Source organism: Rattus norvegicus, chromosome 5 (assembly GCF_036323735.1).
Source record: "Rattus norvegicus strain BN/NHsdMcwi chromosome 5, GRCr8, whole genome shotgun sequence".
Taxonomy (NCBI): Eukaryota; Metazoa; Chordata; class Mammalia; order Rodentia; family Muridae; genus Rattus; species Rattus norvegicus.
Genome location: NC_086023.1, coordinates 37,889,269 through 37,908,734, shown reverse-complemented (window position 1 = coordinate 37,908,734; position 19,466 = coordinate 37,889,269). Strand labels below are relative to the sequence as shown.

Below are 19,466 nucleotides of genomic sequence, written 5' to 3'. Positions count from 1 at the left end.
GGGCTGTATATGGTATTAGACAACAACTAGCATATTCTTTCCTGTTTTTGATTTTTAGTAGTTATAGAAGCAAGCCAGATTACATTCTCATCGACAGTACATAAATACTTTTTTCTCTGCTTCCTTGCCAGCTAGCAGTTGTTTTCTCTGAGGTAGCAACTCTGGGTAAAATGGACTCTGCATAGTTTTAATTTGCATTTCTGTGATGACTAGTGATGTTGAACATTTTTGGTTTTGTTTTTTTGCCATTTGTCCCTCATCTTTCAACAACTGCCCATTCATTAGACAAAAGTCACCTGGCTATTTAACTTAGGGCATGTATTTTATCATATTAATCCACATGTCTGTTTTTGAGCCAGACCATTTATTTTTCTGACTGTGGTTCTGTATAAATTGAAACCACCATGGTGATATACCTACAGCATTGTTCTTTTTGTTCTCAATTGCTAGGCTTTCTGGGATACTTTGTATTTCCCTACGAATTTTAGGATCTTCTGTCTAATATTTTTGCAGAATGTCATTGGAATTTGACAGAGTTTCTATTGAATCTGTATCTTTGCTTTTAATGGTGTAACTACTTTCGTGCTACTATTTCTGCTGCTCCAAGAGCATGGGTGGCTTCATCTTTTGTCTTCTTCAGATGTTTTCGTTAGTGTTTTAGTAGTTTTACTATTGTTACTTTCTTGATTGGATTTATTCCAAAGCTTTATTTTCTAGCTATTACCAATGTGACTGTTTTCCTAATTTTTTTTCAGCATGTTCATTACTGGTTTTAGAAAAGCTATTAACTAATTTCTATAAAAATTATTAAGAGCTGATAAATACATGTATGGATTATATCCTGTTCCTTTGTTAAACATGTTTATTGGTTCCAAGAGGTTTTTGGTGTGGAGTCTTCAACATTTGTCATATACAGAATCATATTTTCTGCTAATAGAAATTGAATTATAATGTTAAATACTATGTAGTGTAGATATTGACCCACAAGACCTGATTGCCTCCAGGGACAGGAGCAACTACTATGGGGACTTGCTTCTTAACTGAAAACTATTGGTTGAATAAAGATACCAACAGCCTATAGCTGGGCAGAAGAGAGATAAAACTGGGTTAGGGTTTCCATGCTTGGGGTCTGAGGGAGGACCACGAGGGGAAGAAGAAAAGGAGGTGGAGCGAGGGAAAGACATCTTGGGGTAGGTGAATCATGAAACCATGACCATGAGGGCTGCTGGCCAACTGGAGTTAAAGAGTAGCGCAGATGATTAGATAGTCACATGTCAGGGTTGTTGGTAAGGAAGTAGACATAATAACAGAGGGTAGGTAGGTACCTGCCCCCACCAGCTCTAGTGCTGTAAACCTTCAGTGTAAATATAAAGGTTGTGTGCCTTTTATCTGGGAACTGAATGATCAAAGGTGGGGTACCAGTTGAGAATTAGAAGTTACTATAACAAGAGTAATTATAGCCTTTGTTTTTTCCTTGCCTTAGTACTCTTCTTACTTCAGTTCACATACTTAGTAAGCACTTTGTCTCAGTCCTGTAGGAAACGCATTGAGGCTTCTCCCATTTACTGCAAAGGCTGTAGGTTACTCAGATACAGCCTTCATTATGTTGTTATCTGATACTAGGTTTTCAAGTGCTTATGTCTTGAAGGGTTGTACTTTGTCAAACGCCTTTTCTCCATCCACTGAGATCCCATGTGATTTCTATTTTATAATCTGACTCTCAGTCTCTCTCCCTCAGTCTGTCTGTCATATGTATATCTGTGTATCTGTCAGCCTATCCTTGTGAGTTTTTGGTATCAGGTGATAACCTTTATAAAATGACTTTGATGAACTTCATTCTGAATTTAAGGACTACCCTGAGGAGCACTGATATTAATTCTCTAAGTGTGAGTCAATATAGGTCTGTGCCATATTACTTGGAAGATAATTTATTCCTGTTTTGATGTCACTGCTTTTTATAGGTCATTTATACTCTCTTCATGTAATTATGTCAAGAAATGTATTGTTTCTTCTGGGTTTTCCTTTTGTTGGAATATGGGAAGGGTATATATAGGTGGGTTTGGAGGGAAGAAAGAGAAGGGAGAAAGGTTGAGGTGCATGTGGGTGGGTGGGGGAGCAGTGTCTCGGAGGCGAATGGGAAGGAGGATGGGGTGAAGAACTCTTGGAGGGGGGACCAGGAAGGGGGCAACATTTACAATGTAAATAAATAAAAACTATTTTTTTAAAAGGCAAAAAATGTAATTTCAAAAATAAAAGTAACTAAAAGTGATAGCATGAATTTGTTAATGGAAAATGTTAACTAAAAATAACAGAGGTATACATGCATACATGCTTGTGTGCACATTATTTGGTTAGTATATTTAGAAAAAGAAATGTTCTTGGTGTTTTTATCCCTTAGCTTTATGTATTTATATATATGACCTATTTTGAAATACTGTCTTTATTTTCAGTTTAATGACAGAATGGCGTTTTTCACGAGGAGTACAAGAGCAGACCAAAGCTTTCCTTGATGGGTTTAATGAAGTTGTCCCCCTTCAGTGGCTACAGTACTTTGATGAAAAAGAATTGGAGGTTAGACTCTTTTATTATGATTATTATGTAGGAATGCTGTTGCTGAAATGGCTGGGCTTTGGGTTTCCTCTCCCAGTCTCACTTCCTCTCTAGTTTCCACACTCACTGGTCTGTTCTTTTGCCTTAAGACAAGGTCTACTTCTGCCCAGACGGGCCTTGAAGTCATGATCCTCCTGTTTCAGCCTCCCTAGTCTTGATGTGCCAGCAGTGCTCCATGTGTAGTTTGTTTTATTGTTTTACACAAGTGTCCACACAATTTAGTATAACATTGATTCTTCTCATCTATCTAAAAGTATGTGACACTGGATTTTATGTTTTGTAATGTTTTAAGAACAATGATATTATTGCAAAGAGAATATCATCGATCATTGTCATCTTTTAGGGGTCATAAAGAGGAATTCAATCACTATTGATAATTTAAGAAAGTTTCAGAAATCTTAATTGATAGTGACTTTCTTGACAAATGAGATTTTTAAATGAGTTACTACTGGTCCCACCTGCACGTAAAGAAGGTAACTGGGTATATGTCAGAAGTAGGTTGGTTTATATAAAGTGAAATATAAAATTGACCATTTTAATGATTTTTAAGTGTGCAGTTCAGTGCGGTATTACATAGGACTGCACTGTAATACTTCAGGTCTTGGGAAGGTTTCCATCTTAGAAAACTGAAACTCTTAAACACAAGCCCTCACGTCCCTCTACTTCATGTTTATTAACTTTAAATCCCTTATAAACAGATCATATCATTTGTGGTTCCATTTTTACTGATTTATCTCTTTTTAAGTTATTTTTATCTCCTGTACATTGGTGTTTTATCTGCATATATATCTGTGTGAGAATATCAGCTCCTCTGGAACTCGAGACACAAAAACAGGCGTGAGCTGCCATGTGGGTGCTGAGACCTGAACCCAGGCCCCCTGGAAAAACAGTCAGTGCTCCTAAATGCTGAGTCATCTCTCTAGCCCGTATTTGTGTTTTTGTGAATGTTTATTTAATTTACCATAATATCCTCAATGTGGCATGTTTCCTGTCTTTTTCCTTTTTAGAACTGAATACTTTTGTCATAAATACGTCAAAAAATGGTGAAAAATATAACTAAATACAACTCTCCTATACTAAAGCCCCAAAACACTGCTCAAAAAATTACAGACCTAAATAATAATACACAGAGTGTATTATATATTGGAAGTTTGATATTGTTAGAATGTCAGTTTTCTCCCGGGTGATCTGTGAACACAGCAACAGTCAGTGTCCCAAAAGAAGTTAATACCGTCAATGATGACTTTATTATAGGAACCTACAAAGGCTCTAGAATGGCCAAAATAATTTTTAAAGGGACAAACTTGAGAGACGTTCACATTTTGATTTATGGTATATAAACAAAGCTACAAACAGAGCCCAACACGTATTGTCAAATTATTTTCAGTAGAAAGGGGGACAACATTTTCAACAAATAAAGTTGAAATAACAGGATTATCCACAGGAAAGTAAATTAACTTTGGCTGCTACCTCAGGCCATAAAGAAAGATTAATTTAAAATTAATATTAAGCATAAACATGAATGCCTAAGATTAAACAAAAGAATACTAGCCTAAATGAAATCCCAATTTGGAAAATCTTGGTAATTTCTCGGGTTATAAAATTAAATGCATATCTTCTTCATATTCTGGCAAATCTTCCCATTGGTGTTTACCCAGAGAAATGAAATGCATGTTTATACAAACATGTACATATTCATAATATTCAGAGTATTTTCAATACTGTAAAGAAAACAGTCTGACCTCACCAAAAGTAAAAATTCTGTTCTTTAAAAGATATCATTACGGGGGTCGGGAGGAGAGAAAAGAAAGAAAAGCTAGACTTGTTGGTAGGCATCTGTATTCCCAGACTGAGGCTCAGGATTGCCATTCTTAGGCCTTTGGGCTAGCCTGGTATACATGATGAGTTCTGGGCCTGCCAGGACTGCATCATGAGACCCTGCCTCAGGAAGGAGGGGAAGGAAAGTACCAACACACTGGCAGAAACCAGTGTGACAAACTATTCTACTCAGAATGTATTTTTAGAAACCCCTATAAGTAATTAAAAAGCAAAGAAACAACACCGAGAACCCATAGTCTTTGTAATCTTCGCAATGGCTGATCCTGTGTTCATCCCTAGGTTATGCTGTGTGGCATGCAAGAGGTTGACCTGGCAGACTGGCAGAGAAACACTGTTTACCGACATTACACGAGAAACAGCAAGCAGATTATTTGGTTTTGGCAGGTAGTTGCTTCATCTGTTTTGAGAGCAATCATTTGAAGAATTTTCTTTAAAAAGTAGTTTTATGTAATTTATTAATGATTTTTGAGACTTTAGACCTGTAATTTAGCCTTCCAATACTTTGAGTATTTTCTCGATGGAGGTATGAATAGTGTTCAGTGTTATCACATACTGTATGAATTCTGCACACTGTGAGCAGTGAAGGAGTATGGGGTGTCCTCTGCTGCTTTTAGATTTACCTCGGCTCTCCCGAGATAGGCACTATGTGGACAGCCCAGGCAGCTCTTGAATTTGCTTTCCTCTCTTAATCAGCTTATTCATTGCTAGGATTCTAGTTATCCTCCATCACATCCAGCCAGGTCTATGTATGTTTTTATTGATAAGGTCACTGCTGGGTTTAGTTCATCTGAAGGTGATAATATGCTGAAGAATTGGAATAATTCAGTGATATACAAGAATGACTATTTGTTCTTTCTGTGTTTTGGCTTTAACTGCGATCAGGTGGGTCTCAATATCCAAGTGCACCGTACTAATATTTAAGTACATTTTAAGAGATATGTTTGCTTTATTTTACGTGTTAAAGATTTTAAATTTCTTTCCATAAGTATTTTACTAACTACAACTTACTTGAGCAACTTAATGGTTGGACTTCTGGTAATTTTCACATTTATGTGAAAAGCCAGGTTTTATATTATCATGGAGAGATTTTCCAAAAGATACATCTTTTCATAACAATGAATCCCATTAGTTTATTGCATAATATTTTCCCTTCTGGAAACTTGCCTTAAAATATTCATCAACCTGCACAAAATGTGTCTAGATAACTTAGGGACTTAAATTCATATAAACCAAAGGTATATTACTGAACTGTTCTGTTGGCCTTAGGTAAAATGGTGAGGTTTATGTCATAGTTGATAATAAAATGTGTTTCCCATGTCATTTGGTGTTGTGACATTTGGATCTATTTGGAGAAACCAGAGACATAGATGCAATTCCAATTTAGATTAAGTGAATGTTTCCTACTGCTAGTAGAGGGCAGCCTTAAGTCCCCTTCTGAGGTTTTAAGGCATCTATTAGGAAGGTGTGTTTTACAACTGTCATGTGATTCACAGCCTCGAAGGAACATCATTTCATTTCCTTCAGTTCTTCCTTCCTTCCCACTCTAGAGTAATAAAACGAGCACGCATCCCTCTTCCACAGAAGCAGAGGCAGCTGTTCATACTCACAGCACATTGTCCTATTCTTATCTCACCTTCAGGCCACTAGGATCTCCCAGGCATTCCAGAGCTAAAGGTCAGAGGCCCTTACAAGGGAGGTCTGGCTCCATAGTAAGAGGCTTTAGTCATCACAGGGACCTGTGTAACTTACTACTCAGGTCTGAGCACTCTAATGGCTGAGAGAGAGGAGTTCATTTCTGGGCAGGCAAAAAGCAAAAGACCATCAGGTTCCGGTTGGCTGGCTGTATACTTACAGTTCATCCAAGGTTTTAGTCTGATTAGAAAACTATTTAGCCTTATGTTTAGCTAAGCTGTTTTGTTAGCTGCTGTCGCATTGCTATAACCAAATTCTTGACAAGAAACAAGTTGACTAACAGTTTTAAGAGTAGCAGCCATCATGACAGGAAAGCATGGTGGAAGAACAGCTACAGCTTTGACCTTGGAGCTTCCTCAGAGCTCTGCAGATCAGAAGCAGAGACGGCCGGCTCCCGTCTGCTTTTATTAGATGGGGCTCAGCCCAGTGACGAGGTCACTCCCACGGTCAGGGGATTCTTCTTTCTTCAGTTAGTCCTGTCTGGAGGCACCTCACAGACACACTCCTCACTGAGGCTTTTACTAACCCAGTCAGGCCATAATGCCACCCCATGTGCATTCCCTATTTGAAGAAGCCTTTCCTCACACTGCCGGTTTGCTGGCTTCCGGCCATATTCAGACCAACATATTCATTACTGTATTATCCATTAACATTCCTCTTTCAGGAGAACTTGTCAGCAAACTTGTTAATTTTGGAGCATCTGTAGTTTTTCAGGTACTAGTGAAGGGCATAGACAATACCACAGCTATACCCATGTGGTACTACAAATACTTTTTATTGCACCTTTGTTTGAACCAGTTTCAGTGATTTTTTTTGTTTGTTTTTAACATTTTCACCTGTTTAGTCTCATTGATGGGATGTTGGCCATTAATTTATTTTAAAGTACATCTGATTTTGTTACACAGTTTGTGAAAGAGACTGATAATGAAGTACGAATGCGACTCCTGCAGTTCGTCACTGGAACCTGTCGCTTGCCTCTAGGAGGATTTGCTGAGCTCATGGGTAAATGCAGATTCACTGCAGTTTCTCTGAAGTTAATTTTGTGATAAGAGTATGTGTTAGACATTCAGTAGAATTAAATGGAATGACTTATTTATATGTAAAGTTGGTCCATAGAAAAGAAAGAGCTATTGATACTGAAAACATTTTTCTTGGTTGGGACTTTATTGCTGGAAAGATACGCCATGACCACAGCCATTCTTATAAAGGAAAGCATTCTACTGGGTCTTGCCGAGAGTTATACGTCTGAATCCACAGGCAACAGGAAGAGAAAGACACTGAGCCTGGCAAGGGCCTTTGAAACCTCAGAACCTACCCTACCCCCACTAACACACTTCCTCCAACAAGGCCACACCTAATTTTGTCAAATAGTGCTACTCCCTGGTGACCAAGCATTCACCTCTATGAGCCTGTGGGGGCCATTCCCAACCACGATGGTATGTGAGAAAATGAACGTGTCATCAAAGATGAGATGGCCACTGCTTCACTCCATAGGATAATTGCTAGGGAACCAAGACCATGTAAGAAGAGTCACCTCTCTGTCCATGCTGTAATTCGTTCTTACTTCAGTATCTCTGCAACACCACAAACTTCTCAGTGTAGGTCTTAGGAAAGTTTCAGGTTCCTCTGGATCATTCATATGACAGAGTGACATGCTTCTGATAGTTTTAGAGGACCAACCAAATAAACATCATCTTATCTTATGTTCCTGATTTAGGAAGTAATGGGCCTCAAAAATTCTGTATTGAAAAAGTTGGCAAAGACACCTGGTTACCAAGAAGCCATACATGGTAAGTTCAAGACTCCTAAACAGAAAGGTGAAGGCCACAGAGGGTTTTGTTGTTGTTTTATTTTGTTATTCGTTGCAGGTAAGAGCCATTATAGCTACTCATTCATTACATAGAATTTCAACTTGCTGAGCAGAATCATATAGTGTTCTGTAACCAAGTGCTCTACAAGAAGTTAGTATAGCTTTACTAGAAATACTTGAGAATGTGTCTGCTCGTTCAGCGAATATTTGGAGTACTCATAGCAAGTAGGATGGAATTACTCATTGTATTCTTAGGAGATCTTGGTAGGGCAGAAAAGAGGAACAAAGAGCTAAAAGGAAAAGAATGGGTAGTAACTGGAGTGCGTCTTCTATGGACTCAGATGATCAGACAGATCCCTGGAAAGGACAGTGTTTAGATTAAGTTTAATAAGCGGCATGCTATGGGGAAGAGTAGAATATTCTTCTAAAGAGGCTGAAGGGAAAGCCCCAAATTAAGAACTGGAATTTGGGGGTTGGGGATTTAGCTCAGTGGTAGAGCGCTTGCCTAGGAAGCACAAGGCCCTGGGTTCGGTCCCCAGCTCCGAAAAAAAGAACCAAAAAAAAAAAAAAAAAAAAAAAAGAACTGGAATTTGACTCAAGTGAGTGGAACAGAGTGAATCAGCAAATGTGAACATAATTGACTGATCTAATCAGAATTTACTGAGGCAGCAAAAGTAAACATGATTGGAAGAATATGATTTAATACATACTACTATTGTAATTTGGACTTCCTTATAAGGAAACCTAAAGGTTTATAGAACTATCAATAACAAGTAATGGTATTTAAGAGAAATCATCTAGTAAGGGTGTGACAAGTGGATGAAAGTGATTGCAGGGAAATGTTACCATTATCCCTACCAATTGATAGCTTAGAGAGAAGTTGTTCTTTCAGGAGCTCAAAGCTTTGTGTTGCCTTCGTATTTCTACATGTGCAGAAACAATAATGGCTAAAACCTGGCAGTGCCTCAGGACAAATAAAAGCAGGCGTGCCAAGCTGTTCCCTGATACTCTTCAACAACATGCACTTGTCAAAAATAAACTAAAGCCCATGTTTTATGAAGCAGTAAATACTAAGTTTGTTAAAGCTTGGTGTTTGAATTTATGTCTTTTCTAACATTACTCAAGTTTAGTGGCATCTGTTTCTTGTATACAGTAATGGGTTTGGTACAGACATCTTCACGTAAATACATCAAATCCTTTGACAAAGGTCAACTTCTTCCCCTTTCCTCTCCCCTCCCCCATTATTTCTATTCATTCCTCCACAATCTTCTACTTTTATGTTCCATATACATGTATTATCATCTAGAACCCATAAATAGGGGAGAACATGTGATGTTTGTCTACATCTTTTTTTTGCTTAATATGACTATCTGAATATTTTCTTACAGATGACATAACTTCATTCTTTGTGACAAATTAAGGTTGTTAGTATATATTTACACCTCATTTTCTTTATCCATTTATCTGTTTTGAGCCATAGGCTGATAGCATAGTTTGCCTTTGTGAATACTGTTGAAACATAGGCTATAGGTATCACCATGTATTCATTTAGAGTCCTTTAAGTATATACCTAGGAATGGCATAAGTATGTCATTGTGTGGAATCTGTATTTGTAATTTTTGAGAACTCTCCATAGTCATTTCCATAGTAGATGGACAACTCACATTCCTGCCAGCAGTACATAAGGGCTGTCTTCCTCACATCCTCCCTCCTATGTGGGTTTTTTTTTTTTTTTTCCTGGTAGCCATTCTGACTGGGATGATGTTGGATCTCAGTGTATTTTGATTTGTGTTTCCCTGATAGCTAAGGGCAGTGTACTTTGTTCTCTTCACATTTTTGTTTTGGGGCCTCTGTTTATTTCATTCATCCATTTGATTCAGTTGCTTGGTTTTTGTTATTTCTTTTCTTTGTTCCTAATAAACAACATTTGTCAAATGTATAGCTAGCAGATTCTTGCCCTGGTCATTATTTTGTTTCTTTTGCTGTGCCAAAGTTTTGTAAATCTATGTAAACCTATTTATCAATTCTTGGTTTCACTTCTTGAATTATAGGACTCCTTTTCAGAGACTCCTCTATATTGGAGTATTTTCAAATATTATACTTGACAAACTTTAAATTGATAGTAGGTAAGGAATGAAAAATACAGATCTAGTTTTATTTTCTGTACATAGATATCCATTTTCCAGCAGTATTAGTTAAAAGGATGTTTTCTTTTTTAGCATGTCTTTCGGGAATCTTTGTCAAAAGTCAAATGGCTTTAGTTGGTATAGATTTATTTCTGGGTCCTTTATTTTATGGTGATGATCTATTTTGATTCTTTAGGTTTCTAGTATAATTTGAAATTGGGTAAGGTGATATCCTAGCATCATTTCCTTTGCTCCGGATTCCTTGGCTATCTGGGATCTTTTAAATCATAGACTATAAGAATCACTTATAAGCCCTTTAGGTAGACACCTAAGGGAAGGTATAACTAAGCTTTCAGAAGGATTTTAAGACGGAATTTTCATTTCTCTGTAGAATGTCATTGGAGTGTTAGTGGGGATTGCATTGAATCTGTAGATTTCTTTCAGTAGTATGGTCATTTTTATAATGTTAATCCTACTAATACGTGAATGTCAGTGGCCTCTCTCTTTTTTTTTTTTTTTTTTTTTTTTTTTTTTTTTTTTTTTTTTAGTGGCCTCTCTTTTAAGAGTGTCTTCTTGAGTGTTTTTTAATGGTTTCAACATAGAAGTCTTTCACTTTTATGGCTAGCTTTATCCATTGGTGGATTTTTGTTTTGTTTTAAAGCTATTGTGAATTGACTGTTTGCTTATGTTCAATCTTGGCAAGGTCATTACTAGCATATATAAGAAAGCTACCAATATTTATATGTCAATTTTGCATCCTACTAATTTCAAAGTGTTTATTATTAGTTCTAAAACATCTGGTCGAGTGTATGGTCTCTGACATATAGAATCATATTCTGCAAATAAAGGTAATTTGACTTTTTCCTTTCCTATTTATATCTGTTATTGCTCTAGTTAAGACTAGAAGAACTGTATGAAATAGGAGTAGAGAAAGTAGATATTCATTTCTCTTTCTGGTTCAGTGGAAATGCTGTGTTTGTTGGTTTCCTGCTCACTTAGAGCAGTGTTGATAATAGGTTTGTCTTACATAGTTTCGTATGTGAGGTCATTGCTACATTCTTAGGCTCTTCAGAGCTTTTATCTTTAAGGGATGTTCTGCTGTCAAAGGCTGTTGTTATATTGGCCCATTCTTCATCTGTTGATATGGTCAGGTGGTTTCTGACCCTGGGAGTATTACTATGAGTTACTAAATGACTGATTCACATATTTTGTATCATTCTTGAATTCCTGAAATGAAACTTAGTCATGATGAATAAATCCCATGCCCCATTTTTACATGAGTGTTTTTGCCTGTATGCATGTCTGCACAACATGTCTTTGCCATTAGAGATCAGCCAGAAGGCATTGAATCCCTAGGAAGTGGAATTAGAGATAGTCCTGAGTCACTATGTAGGTGTTGGATCCTCTTCAAGACCAAATAGTGCTCTCTACTGTTGAGCCATTTCTCCATCCTCCTGAATGATCCTTTTGGTGTGTTTTTTAATTTGATTCAGCAGTATTTTCTTGAAAACTGTTATATCAATGTTCATCAGTAATAAAGACCTATAATTTTCTTTTTAATTTCTTTTTTGGCTTTATCCACTTTGGGTACTAGGGTAATACTAGCCTCATAAGATGAACTTGGTAAATCTTTCTTTGATGGGATATTTTGAGGAGTGTTAGTGTTAGTGTTAGTTTTCCTTAAAAGGTTGGTGGCATTTATTAGTGAGTTCACTTAAACCTTCTTAAATTTTAGGCAACGTTGGTTATTGTTTTAATCTACTTAAGTTGTTTATAGCCTCTAAGTGTAATTTTGGTAAGAGTATTGGTTTAACAGATTTGCATTTTCATTGAAATAAACTTGAAAGACATGATCAGGAAACAATATTAAGTGAGAGCTTTTCACTGGTGGTGAAAATATTAAAGATAAGATCCTGAGGTCAGTACCTGTAAAAAATAGAGGAACAAGTTACTCAAGAGTGATCGAGGGCAAGGAAGTAGAAGGCCATAGCATTGTTTATCATCCAAACGAATACCATGAAGTAAGTCCTCTACATCAAAGCCTCAAATGGATGAAATATAACCAAGAACATATAGTTAAGAATTCAGAAAGGTTGCATAGCTGAACAGGGTGTGCCTCAGAAAATGAATGCTTTTACTTATTGGCTTCTGAGGAAATGACATGTTTCCACCTTGCTGGATGTCAGTTATGGCAAGAAATAAAGAGTTAAGATTATAAGAGACTGAAAGCCATGAAATAGAAGCAAACACAATGAAGTTTGAGAAGGACTGGTGAGAAGTACCTACAATAAGTAAATGGTGTAAAGGAATGTTTTTAAGTTTTAATATTTTTCATTTAATAATTCAGTCTCAGAAAAGAAATTATGTTGGAAGGATTAGAAAATGGTCAGTTTATAGATTACAATCTAATATGGTGAAATTATTTAAGGAGACAAAAGTATCTATCTATCTGACTATCAAAACAAAATTCTGTGAGCGAAGAGACAGGATTTTCATGAGTTTTCTGGAACACTTTGCACACAAAGCTCAGAAAATAAATGAATGGATGGATGAAATTAATCTAAGGTGATTTAAAGAGACATTTATATGACCCATTACAACAAAATAGCAAAAGGAAACCCATTTTTAAATCTAGTATTTATAATGTTGACATTAATTGTAATTCCATTATTCTTTGGCAAATATATAGATGTTTTATGTCTTAAATTTTACATAGATTCCTTTATTTAATTTAGATGTGTTAACATACTAATTGTATTAAATTGTTGGATACCTTTGGCAAAGTTTTTACATGTCATGTTTTAATGTGCTGTTAAAGAATACTATATTAGAAGTATCTTAAGTTTATTTCATTGAAGACTTCTGATTTTGTTTTGTTTTTGTTCAGTTTTAATCGCTTGGATCTACCACCATATAAGAGTTATGAACAACTAAAGGAAAAACTTCTTTTTGCAATAGAAGAGACAGAGGGATTTGGACAAGAATGAATGTGACTTGTCTTGGAGGAGCTCTTGCATTTAAATACCCCAGCCAAGAAAAATTGCACAGATAGTGTATATAAGCTGTTCACTCTGTACAGTTAATTTTCTGAATCTCTCAAAGTATAAATGTTTTCCGTTCTTCCACAGAAATATGCAAAACATTTCATCATTTTCTACTTTATTTATTGTTCCCTTGAAATGACTGACCAGGAAAAAAAATCATCCTTAAATTTTGACGCAAGTAAGAGAATTTATTAAAAAGAATATATCTATATAAGCATATATGACAGTGGCTCTAGTTTTATAGAGCGCCAGGTGTATTAAACATGGCAACCGTTCGTTCATTCACAAGACTCTGAATTTGCTTTGCCTTGTTTCTGTTATCCAGGGAAAAAGTACAGATGTTCCACGTTCTTCTCCCTAGGTGACATTGGATTGTGTTTAGCTGCATGGCTGTTCAGGAAGGTGTTTAGGGCTTAAGCCAACTCTTTCTTTGTATTTTTTAAAATGCTGCTGGCGTTTCTGAAGACAAGTGCTTCAACTTACTAAGTTGTACTAAATGAATAGTTTAAAAAGAAACTCCCATCATTGTTATATCAGTAAACACAGAGGTCGTGTAATAGATCCAGTAGCATCTAGGAGCAGCTGGAATTGATTTGCTGAACAGCAGAGGTCTGTTTACATGTGACTTTTGGATGTTGGGTATTTGTGGACGTTTAAAGAATCAGGCATTTCTATACTTAACATTTTTAAACTTGTAATGTTCTTCAAATTTAATTAATAATAAACTGATAGTTTAATACTTAGGGATACATAAAAGGTACTGAACTTTGCTGCTTTTGTGCTCAAGGTTTACTTTTATGAAATCAGATGTTAATAAATGGATGGAAAAGATGCAGAAGTAATTAAACACTCACACTAAGTACTTTTTATTAGTGTTTGAATATCCCCACACCTTCCTTCCAAAATCAAAATTGTTTCTAAATTCAGTAGGTATCTTAAAAATTCCTTTGTGCCCCCTATTTTGTATAGAGCAAGTTTTCTCCAAATAACACTGATTTTTTTTTTCATTATAAGGGCATTTGTGGTGTATAAAAAAGATTAAAATCTAATGTGAATGATACTGCTACATTTAGCAAACTGGGCTTCCTAATTAATTAAAACATTAATTTCCATTTTTATCCTTTCAATATACACTGCAAAATTCATTAACTTAAAGTTTTTGTAACTATGAAGTTCACTTAGAATTATAACTTCTATCCACTAGTTTAGTTTTGCTAAGATTTTATTTTTCTACTTTAGATTATGTTCAGTTTTATTCAGAATACAAAAATAAAAGCAGTAGTCACTTAGTTGAATAAACTATAGAAAATCTGGTTATTCTCAAGCTTAAAGAATTTTTTAATTCTAATATATGACAAATTATATAGTAAATGATGGCCAGTCTTCAAAAGTCCTGCATAAATTATTCTGTAAAATAATAAACTTGCTATGACAGAAAGTATTGGCTTTCATTCAGTGGAGGTTATTTGAGACTATCCTTTTGCAGATGTGGTTCAAAGTGGCTTTCAGGTACGACTTCAGGGAGCTAGTCCCTTTTGTTAAGTTACCTCACAGGAGTAACAGAACCCACAAGATCAAAGCAGCCTTCTGGGAAAGACTAGTTTCCAGACTTCATCAGACTCTTGTATCTTTCATGCAAGTTATAGATTTTAGACCTGTAGACTTGTTTACCTACTCAGTAGTCAACATAAAGTCTTAAAAGAAATTTGATTCACCTCCTGGTGTCTCTCCTTCCCATCCATGTTGTGAACTGGACCCCTCTACACCCAGCTCACTGAACACAGAGAAAGTGGGTAGGGAGGAGGACAGAGAGACAAGTGAGTAATAATAATTTATTATCATGACAGTTCCCAACATCACCAATAAATTGAGCTTAGGGAATGGATTATAGGCTTAAAACAGTCTTCCCAATCAGCTCAGCCACCTGTCTTTGGGAAAGAAGCTACTATTTTTTTTTTTTGTTTTGTCTTTTTTGTTTTTCTGTACTTCCTAGGCAGTTGAAAATGAAAATGTTACTATTTTCTCCAGCAGACTTCAGTTATCCTCCTAGTTCTAGGTGTTCTAAATTAGGTCTTGTATATCCACTCCATTAGCAGACAACCTAGCTTGTGTTTGTGGTTCAAAAAGACCCTAACTAGTAAGCTGCTTCTGAGCTGAGAAAGCTCCTGACACAGAAGGGAGCTGTAACTGGGTTCCCCTGAATCTGAAACCTTACTATGGCATGCCCTACACTGTCACTTTAGGATCAGGAGACTTTGGTTCTTGGAGAACTATGTGATATTCCTGCTACATTACTCCTGTATGTTCATTTTCTCAAAGGAGGCCTAACCTTGCACTGGTAGCTAACATGGTTCTGGCACTACAGTATTCTGAGTAAACTAAGGCCAGATAAATGTCACCTACTGCAGGCCTACTGGATCCTAACATTTAACGAAGATAAGATAGTCTGGTAAACTCTGACGTAAGAAATCCGTCGTTGAAACATGATATAAAAGTTCTCCTGTAACATGGCCAACTTTTTTTACTCTGTTGAACACAGAAATCAAGTTTAAAGTTAACTAGGAATTTGACACCAATCTAAATGTGCTATTTCCTAAATTCTCAAAGCTCTACTCCAAAATTCAACAGAATGCAATTAAAATAATGGTATTTCTTTTTTAGTACTAATTCTGTGTCTAATTTTCATGAACAGTTCTCTTGCTCCTTGTGATTAACATCCTGTCTTTGTTTTCATTATCCTTTTAAAAAAGGAGACAAGTCTTAAGCCAGGTTGTGTTGTAGCATCCATTGCCTGTTGGTAGGCCACATAGGAATATTTTGTTATCAAGAAGTAACAAAGGTTCAGCTGAAAGTGAAAATAACCAAAAAGGCCCCAGCTTTCCCCTGGTGTGCTGAGAGGCCTGGGCTCCCCTATCTACTGCATTACCAATAAACAAACCTGAATTAAGGCTTCACATATCCTCAAAGACAGCAGACACACTTTCAGAGAGGAAATCACCCAATGCCCGTTCTCAAGTAATTTGCCTTCTACTTTGATGTTTTTTGTTTGTTTGTTTTGTTTCAATTTGGATCCCCATGCAGTATCTACCTGATCCTATAGTGGATTAACAAGATCTTCTTCAGTTCCATCCTTTGACTGCAAATGAAGTAATTTCACTTTTTATGACTGAATAAAACTGGTTTGTGAATATATACATTTTGTTTATCCACTTGGTGGATGTCTACACTGATTACATAACTTGTTTGTAAACAATGCCACAATAAATATCAATGTAAAATGCCTTTATTTTTAATAGCCACAGGTTAAAAAAACTAAATACCTTCAAAAGATGGATAAAACGGTATATTTATGTAATAAAATAATAACACTAAAAGGAAAAACTATTGATTGAACTTAGTTGTTGGAGGATCTGGCTAAGTGAAAAGGCACAATCTCAAAAGGTCTTATTCTATAAGATTACATTTGCCTAAGAGTCATAAAATGACAAATATATAACAGATTAGTTGTAGTGTGTGTCCAGACCATGAGAGTGACTGAGAGAGGCTAGGTATGACTATAAAGAGCACTAGTTCTCTGAAATGAGACAAATCTATATCTTGCCTGTGGTGGTAGTTATAAAAATCTATAAAATAACGTTATTAAGACCTAGACATAAAGTGAGGACATCTAAAAGTCCTAAAATTTGAATTAAAGTCTGTAGATGTTTCTCAGTTCAGTATTATACCTTGGTTTCATGTCACCCAAGGGCAAAGAGAAAGATGGGTATTTAGAACCCAGTCATACTACATTATGTAATACATTATGAAGCGTAATTATTTTAAAATAAAGTTGTATAAAGTATCAAAAGACAGATTCCCCCATCCATGAAGGTCTATATTACTGGAAAGTACCTCATTTCACAAAAATAACTTCAGAGAAAATTTTTTTGTGAAATGCTAAGAAATAATTCCAGAACTTTGTGCTGGTAACAAAAATTGTAGAAAAGCCATTCTAACATATAAATTCACAGAAGCACCTGGCATATTCATCTGGTAAAGCCCTTACTTAGAAGAACTGCAAGGACCTAGATCTTAATATAAAAAAATTGAAGTATTTCAGCATAATCACATTAATACAAATTAGATGAAGTGCGGATGAAAGGTAGCTGAAGCTCATGCCTAGACATTGAAGATAAGAAGCAGCTGTTGACAGCAGTCAGGAGGGGGAAATGAAGAACAAGAGAAACAATTATGAAGACACTTTTAAGCCATCAAACCACCTAAAGCAAAACAAAGTGTATCAAAATGGAAATGAACTTAGCAGATGGAGCAGTAGTTAATAAAGTCCTGAATATGAAAGCCAAAGAAGACTGAACATAGTTTACTGGAGTCCCAGAAGACAAGATGGAGCGCTGCTCTGGACTGAAGGACAGTTGATAACAGTGCATTGGCCTCTCAAAAACGTAAAAGGGAGAGATTTTCTGTGTTAAAACCAACTGTGCTGCAAATCAAATTCTGGTCTCCAAGAGCAGACGGTTTTGGGGACAGTTAAGGAAATCCGAGTATGTCTTGTTTGAAGTGATATAATAGGTGTGGTAATGTACTTGTATTTGCTTTGAAAGATTTTGAAAAGCAGCTGAGTTAAGGATATGGTAAAATCTGCAATTTCAAAAGTTTAAAGATACATTATATATGAATAGAGATACACATATGAGAATGATATAAAATATTAATACCTTAAATCCAAGTACAGGATGTACTTCCAATGTTTGTGTCTTAAAGTTTAAAACAGGGACAGCACACACCTACACATTTTGCTATAATTTATTAAAACATTACAATTCTCATGTCTTGGGGAAAATAGACCCATACACAGTCTCATAATCATTCAGCTCTAGTTGTTGCAAAATGTAAGTTTACAGTGGTGGCACATCAGACTCACAGTTGTAGTACTCTGCCTGGTAAATATTTCCTTTCACCCTGAAATCTGTGTCCGTCCATTCTACAAAGGATTACAATTTGTCAAGTGACAAATCCAACCCATCTGTGGAGATATACCACATTTAAAAAAGATGTTCTGCAGATTTTTCCCTTATTCAGGGTGCCTCTAATATACACATCACTTAAGTTCTTTATGCCCAGAACCCTCACCATCATAAACACTTGGCTTCTCTAAGAGAGCCTTCAGTAGACTACAACATGAGAGCCATCTCCTCGTGTGCCAGCTGCTCACAAAGCCTTTTGAAACATTTCATCCTGAAGTGACCAGTATTTACATACCCTGTACCACTGTTTTCCAAACGTCTGTCTGAAGCAGAGGACTGTATTGCTGCCGCTCTTAGGGCAATGTGGCAGTTTTTATTTACTTGTGAAGAAACCCAGAAAATTCTACATTTATTCTGAAAAATAGTCACACATACAAGAACTGGGAAAAAGGCCATACAATCATTGTGATGGTTAATGTATCATGTTTATAAATCAGTGAAATACAAAGTATTGGGTATGTTGTTGCCTTCTCCAAAATGTTCTCAGTTCTTGTCACAAACCTGTAAGCAACTGAGCAGCTTCTGTCTGTATCTGAAGTGGAAAACACATGTTACATATAAATAGTGCAGCCTAATTTATAAAGCTTGAGTTTATAAAATAGACTGGCTTCTAAGAGTTTCAAGATAACAAAGATAGGATATGGTAAGAATAAGGTCTCTTGATAGTGATGATTAGATGAGATTCGAAGAGAGCACTAGTTCATTTCCTTAACCCTCCACACTGTGCCCCCAGTGCTACCCTGCAGTGTCGGAAACTGAACCAGTTCCCTGTGCATGTTAGTAAGTACCTAGGGCCAAGCTGCCGTCTGTTTTAGAAATAACCTCGATGACATATACATGATAGATGTACATCAGTTCTACACTGCAGAAGCAGCTTACGACATTGGCTGACAGTCACTAAGGAGTTCTCATGGTGAAGTATAAAGGTAAATATGCAAATGAGCGCTTGTGCTTTCCACAATACTATGCATTTAAACACTTACGCTTTTAAAGAAGTTCTAAGTTCATTTATTTACTAATGCCTCAAAGAAAGCCTATCTGCCTTACTTTATCATAAATATCTTACCTGTTTATCTTCTTCTGTGTGTGCTGGGTAACTCTTAGCTTTTACCAGCCAGAATGCAGCAAGCTTTTTGTTGTTTAGCTTCAAGTATGTCTTTCCTAAAAGCAGCAAGTTTTTGCTGTAGAAGTTTGGATCCACTGTACATAAAAAGGAGAAACAAAGTCACCTCCAGAGAAATAGTGTCTTTATTTTTATAGTTTTAATATTTTGGTCTGAATTCTAATAAAATTGTGTGATTAAACAATGATTAGGCTAATA

General features: G+C 36.2%; 2 protein-coding genes across 7 annotated transcripts in view; one reads left to right on the top strand and one right to left on the bottom strand.

Moving 5' to 3' along the window:
- Wwp1 (WW domain containing E3 ubiquitin protein ligase 1) overlaps positions 1–19,455 on the top strand; it is a 93,464-nt gene extending 74,009 nt beyond the window's left edge. For 3 of the 4 annotated variants that reach the window (XM_006237930.5, XM_006237931.5, XM_008763591.4), the window contains 5 exons: positions 2,451–2,571; positions 4,729–4,833; positions 7,047–7,143; positions 7,859–7,931; positions 12,965–19,455. In XM_006237930.5, the coding sequence (XP_006237992.1) occupies positions 2,451–2,571; positions 4,729–4,833; positions 7,047–7,143; positions 7,859–7,931; positions 12,965–13,064 (496 nt within the window). In that variant the 3' untranslated portion in view covers positions 13,065–19,455. The remainder of the gene's footprint in view (positions 1–2,450; positions 2,572–4,728; positions 4,834–7,046; positions 7,144–7,858; positions 7,932–12,964) is intronic. The other variant, NM_001024757.1, reaches the window with a different exon arrangement.
- Rmdn1 (regulator of microtubule dynamics 1) overlaps positions 17,909–19,466 on the bottom strand; it is a 23,655-nt gene continuing 22,097 nt past the window's right edge. For 2 of the 3 annotated variants that reach the window (XM_006237933.5, NM_001031663.1), the window contains 2 exons: positions 19,212–19,345; positions 17,909–18,677 (listed from right to left, as the gene is read on the bottom strand). In XM_006237933.5, the coding sequence (XP_006237995.1) occupies positions 18,639–18,677; positions 19,212–19,345 (173 nt within the window). In that variant the 3' untranslated portion in view covers positions 17,909–18,638. Of the gene's footprint in view, positions 18,678–19,211; positions 19,346–19,466 lie in introns of those variants that run through there. The other variant, XR_005504511.2, reaches the window with a different exon arrangement.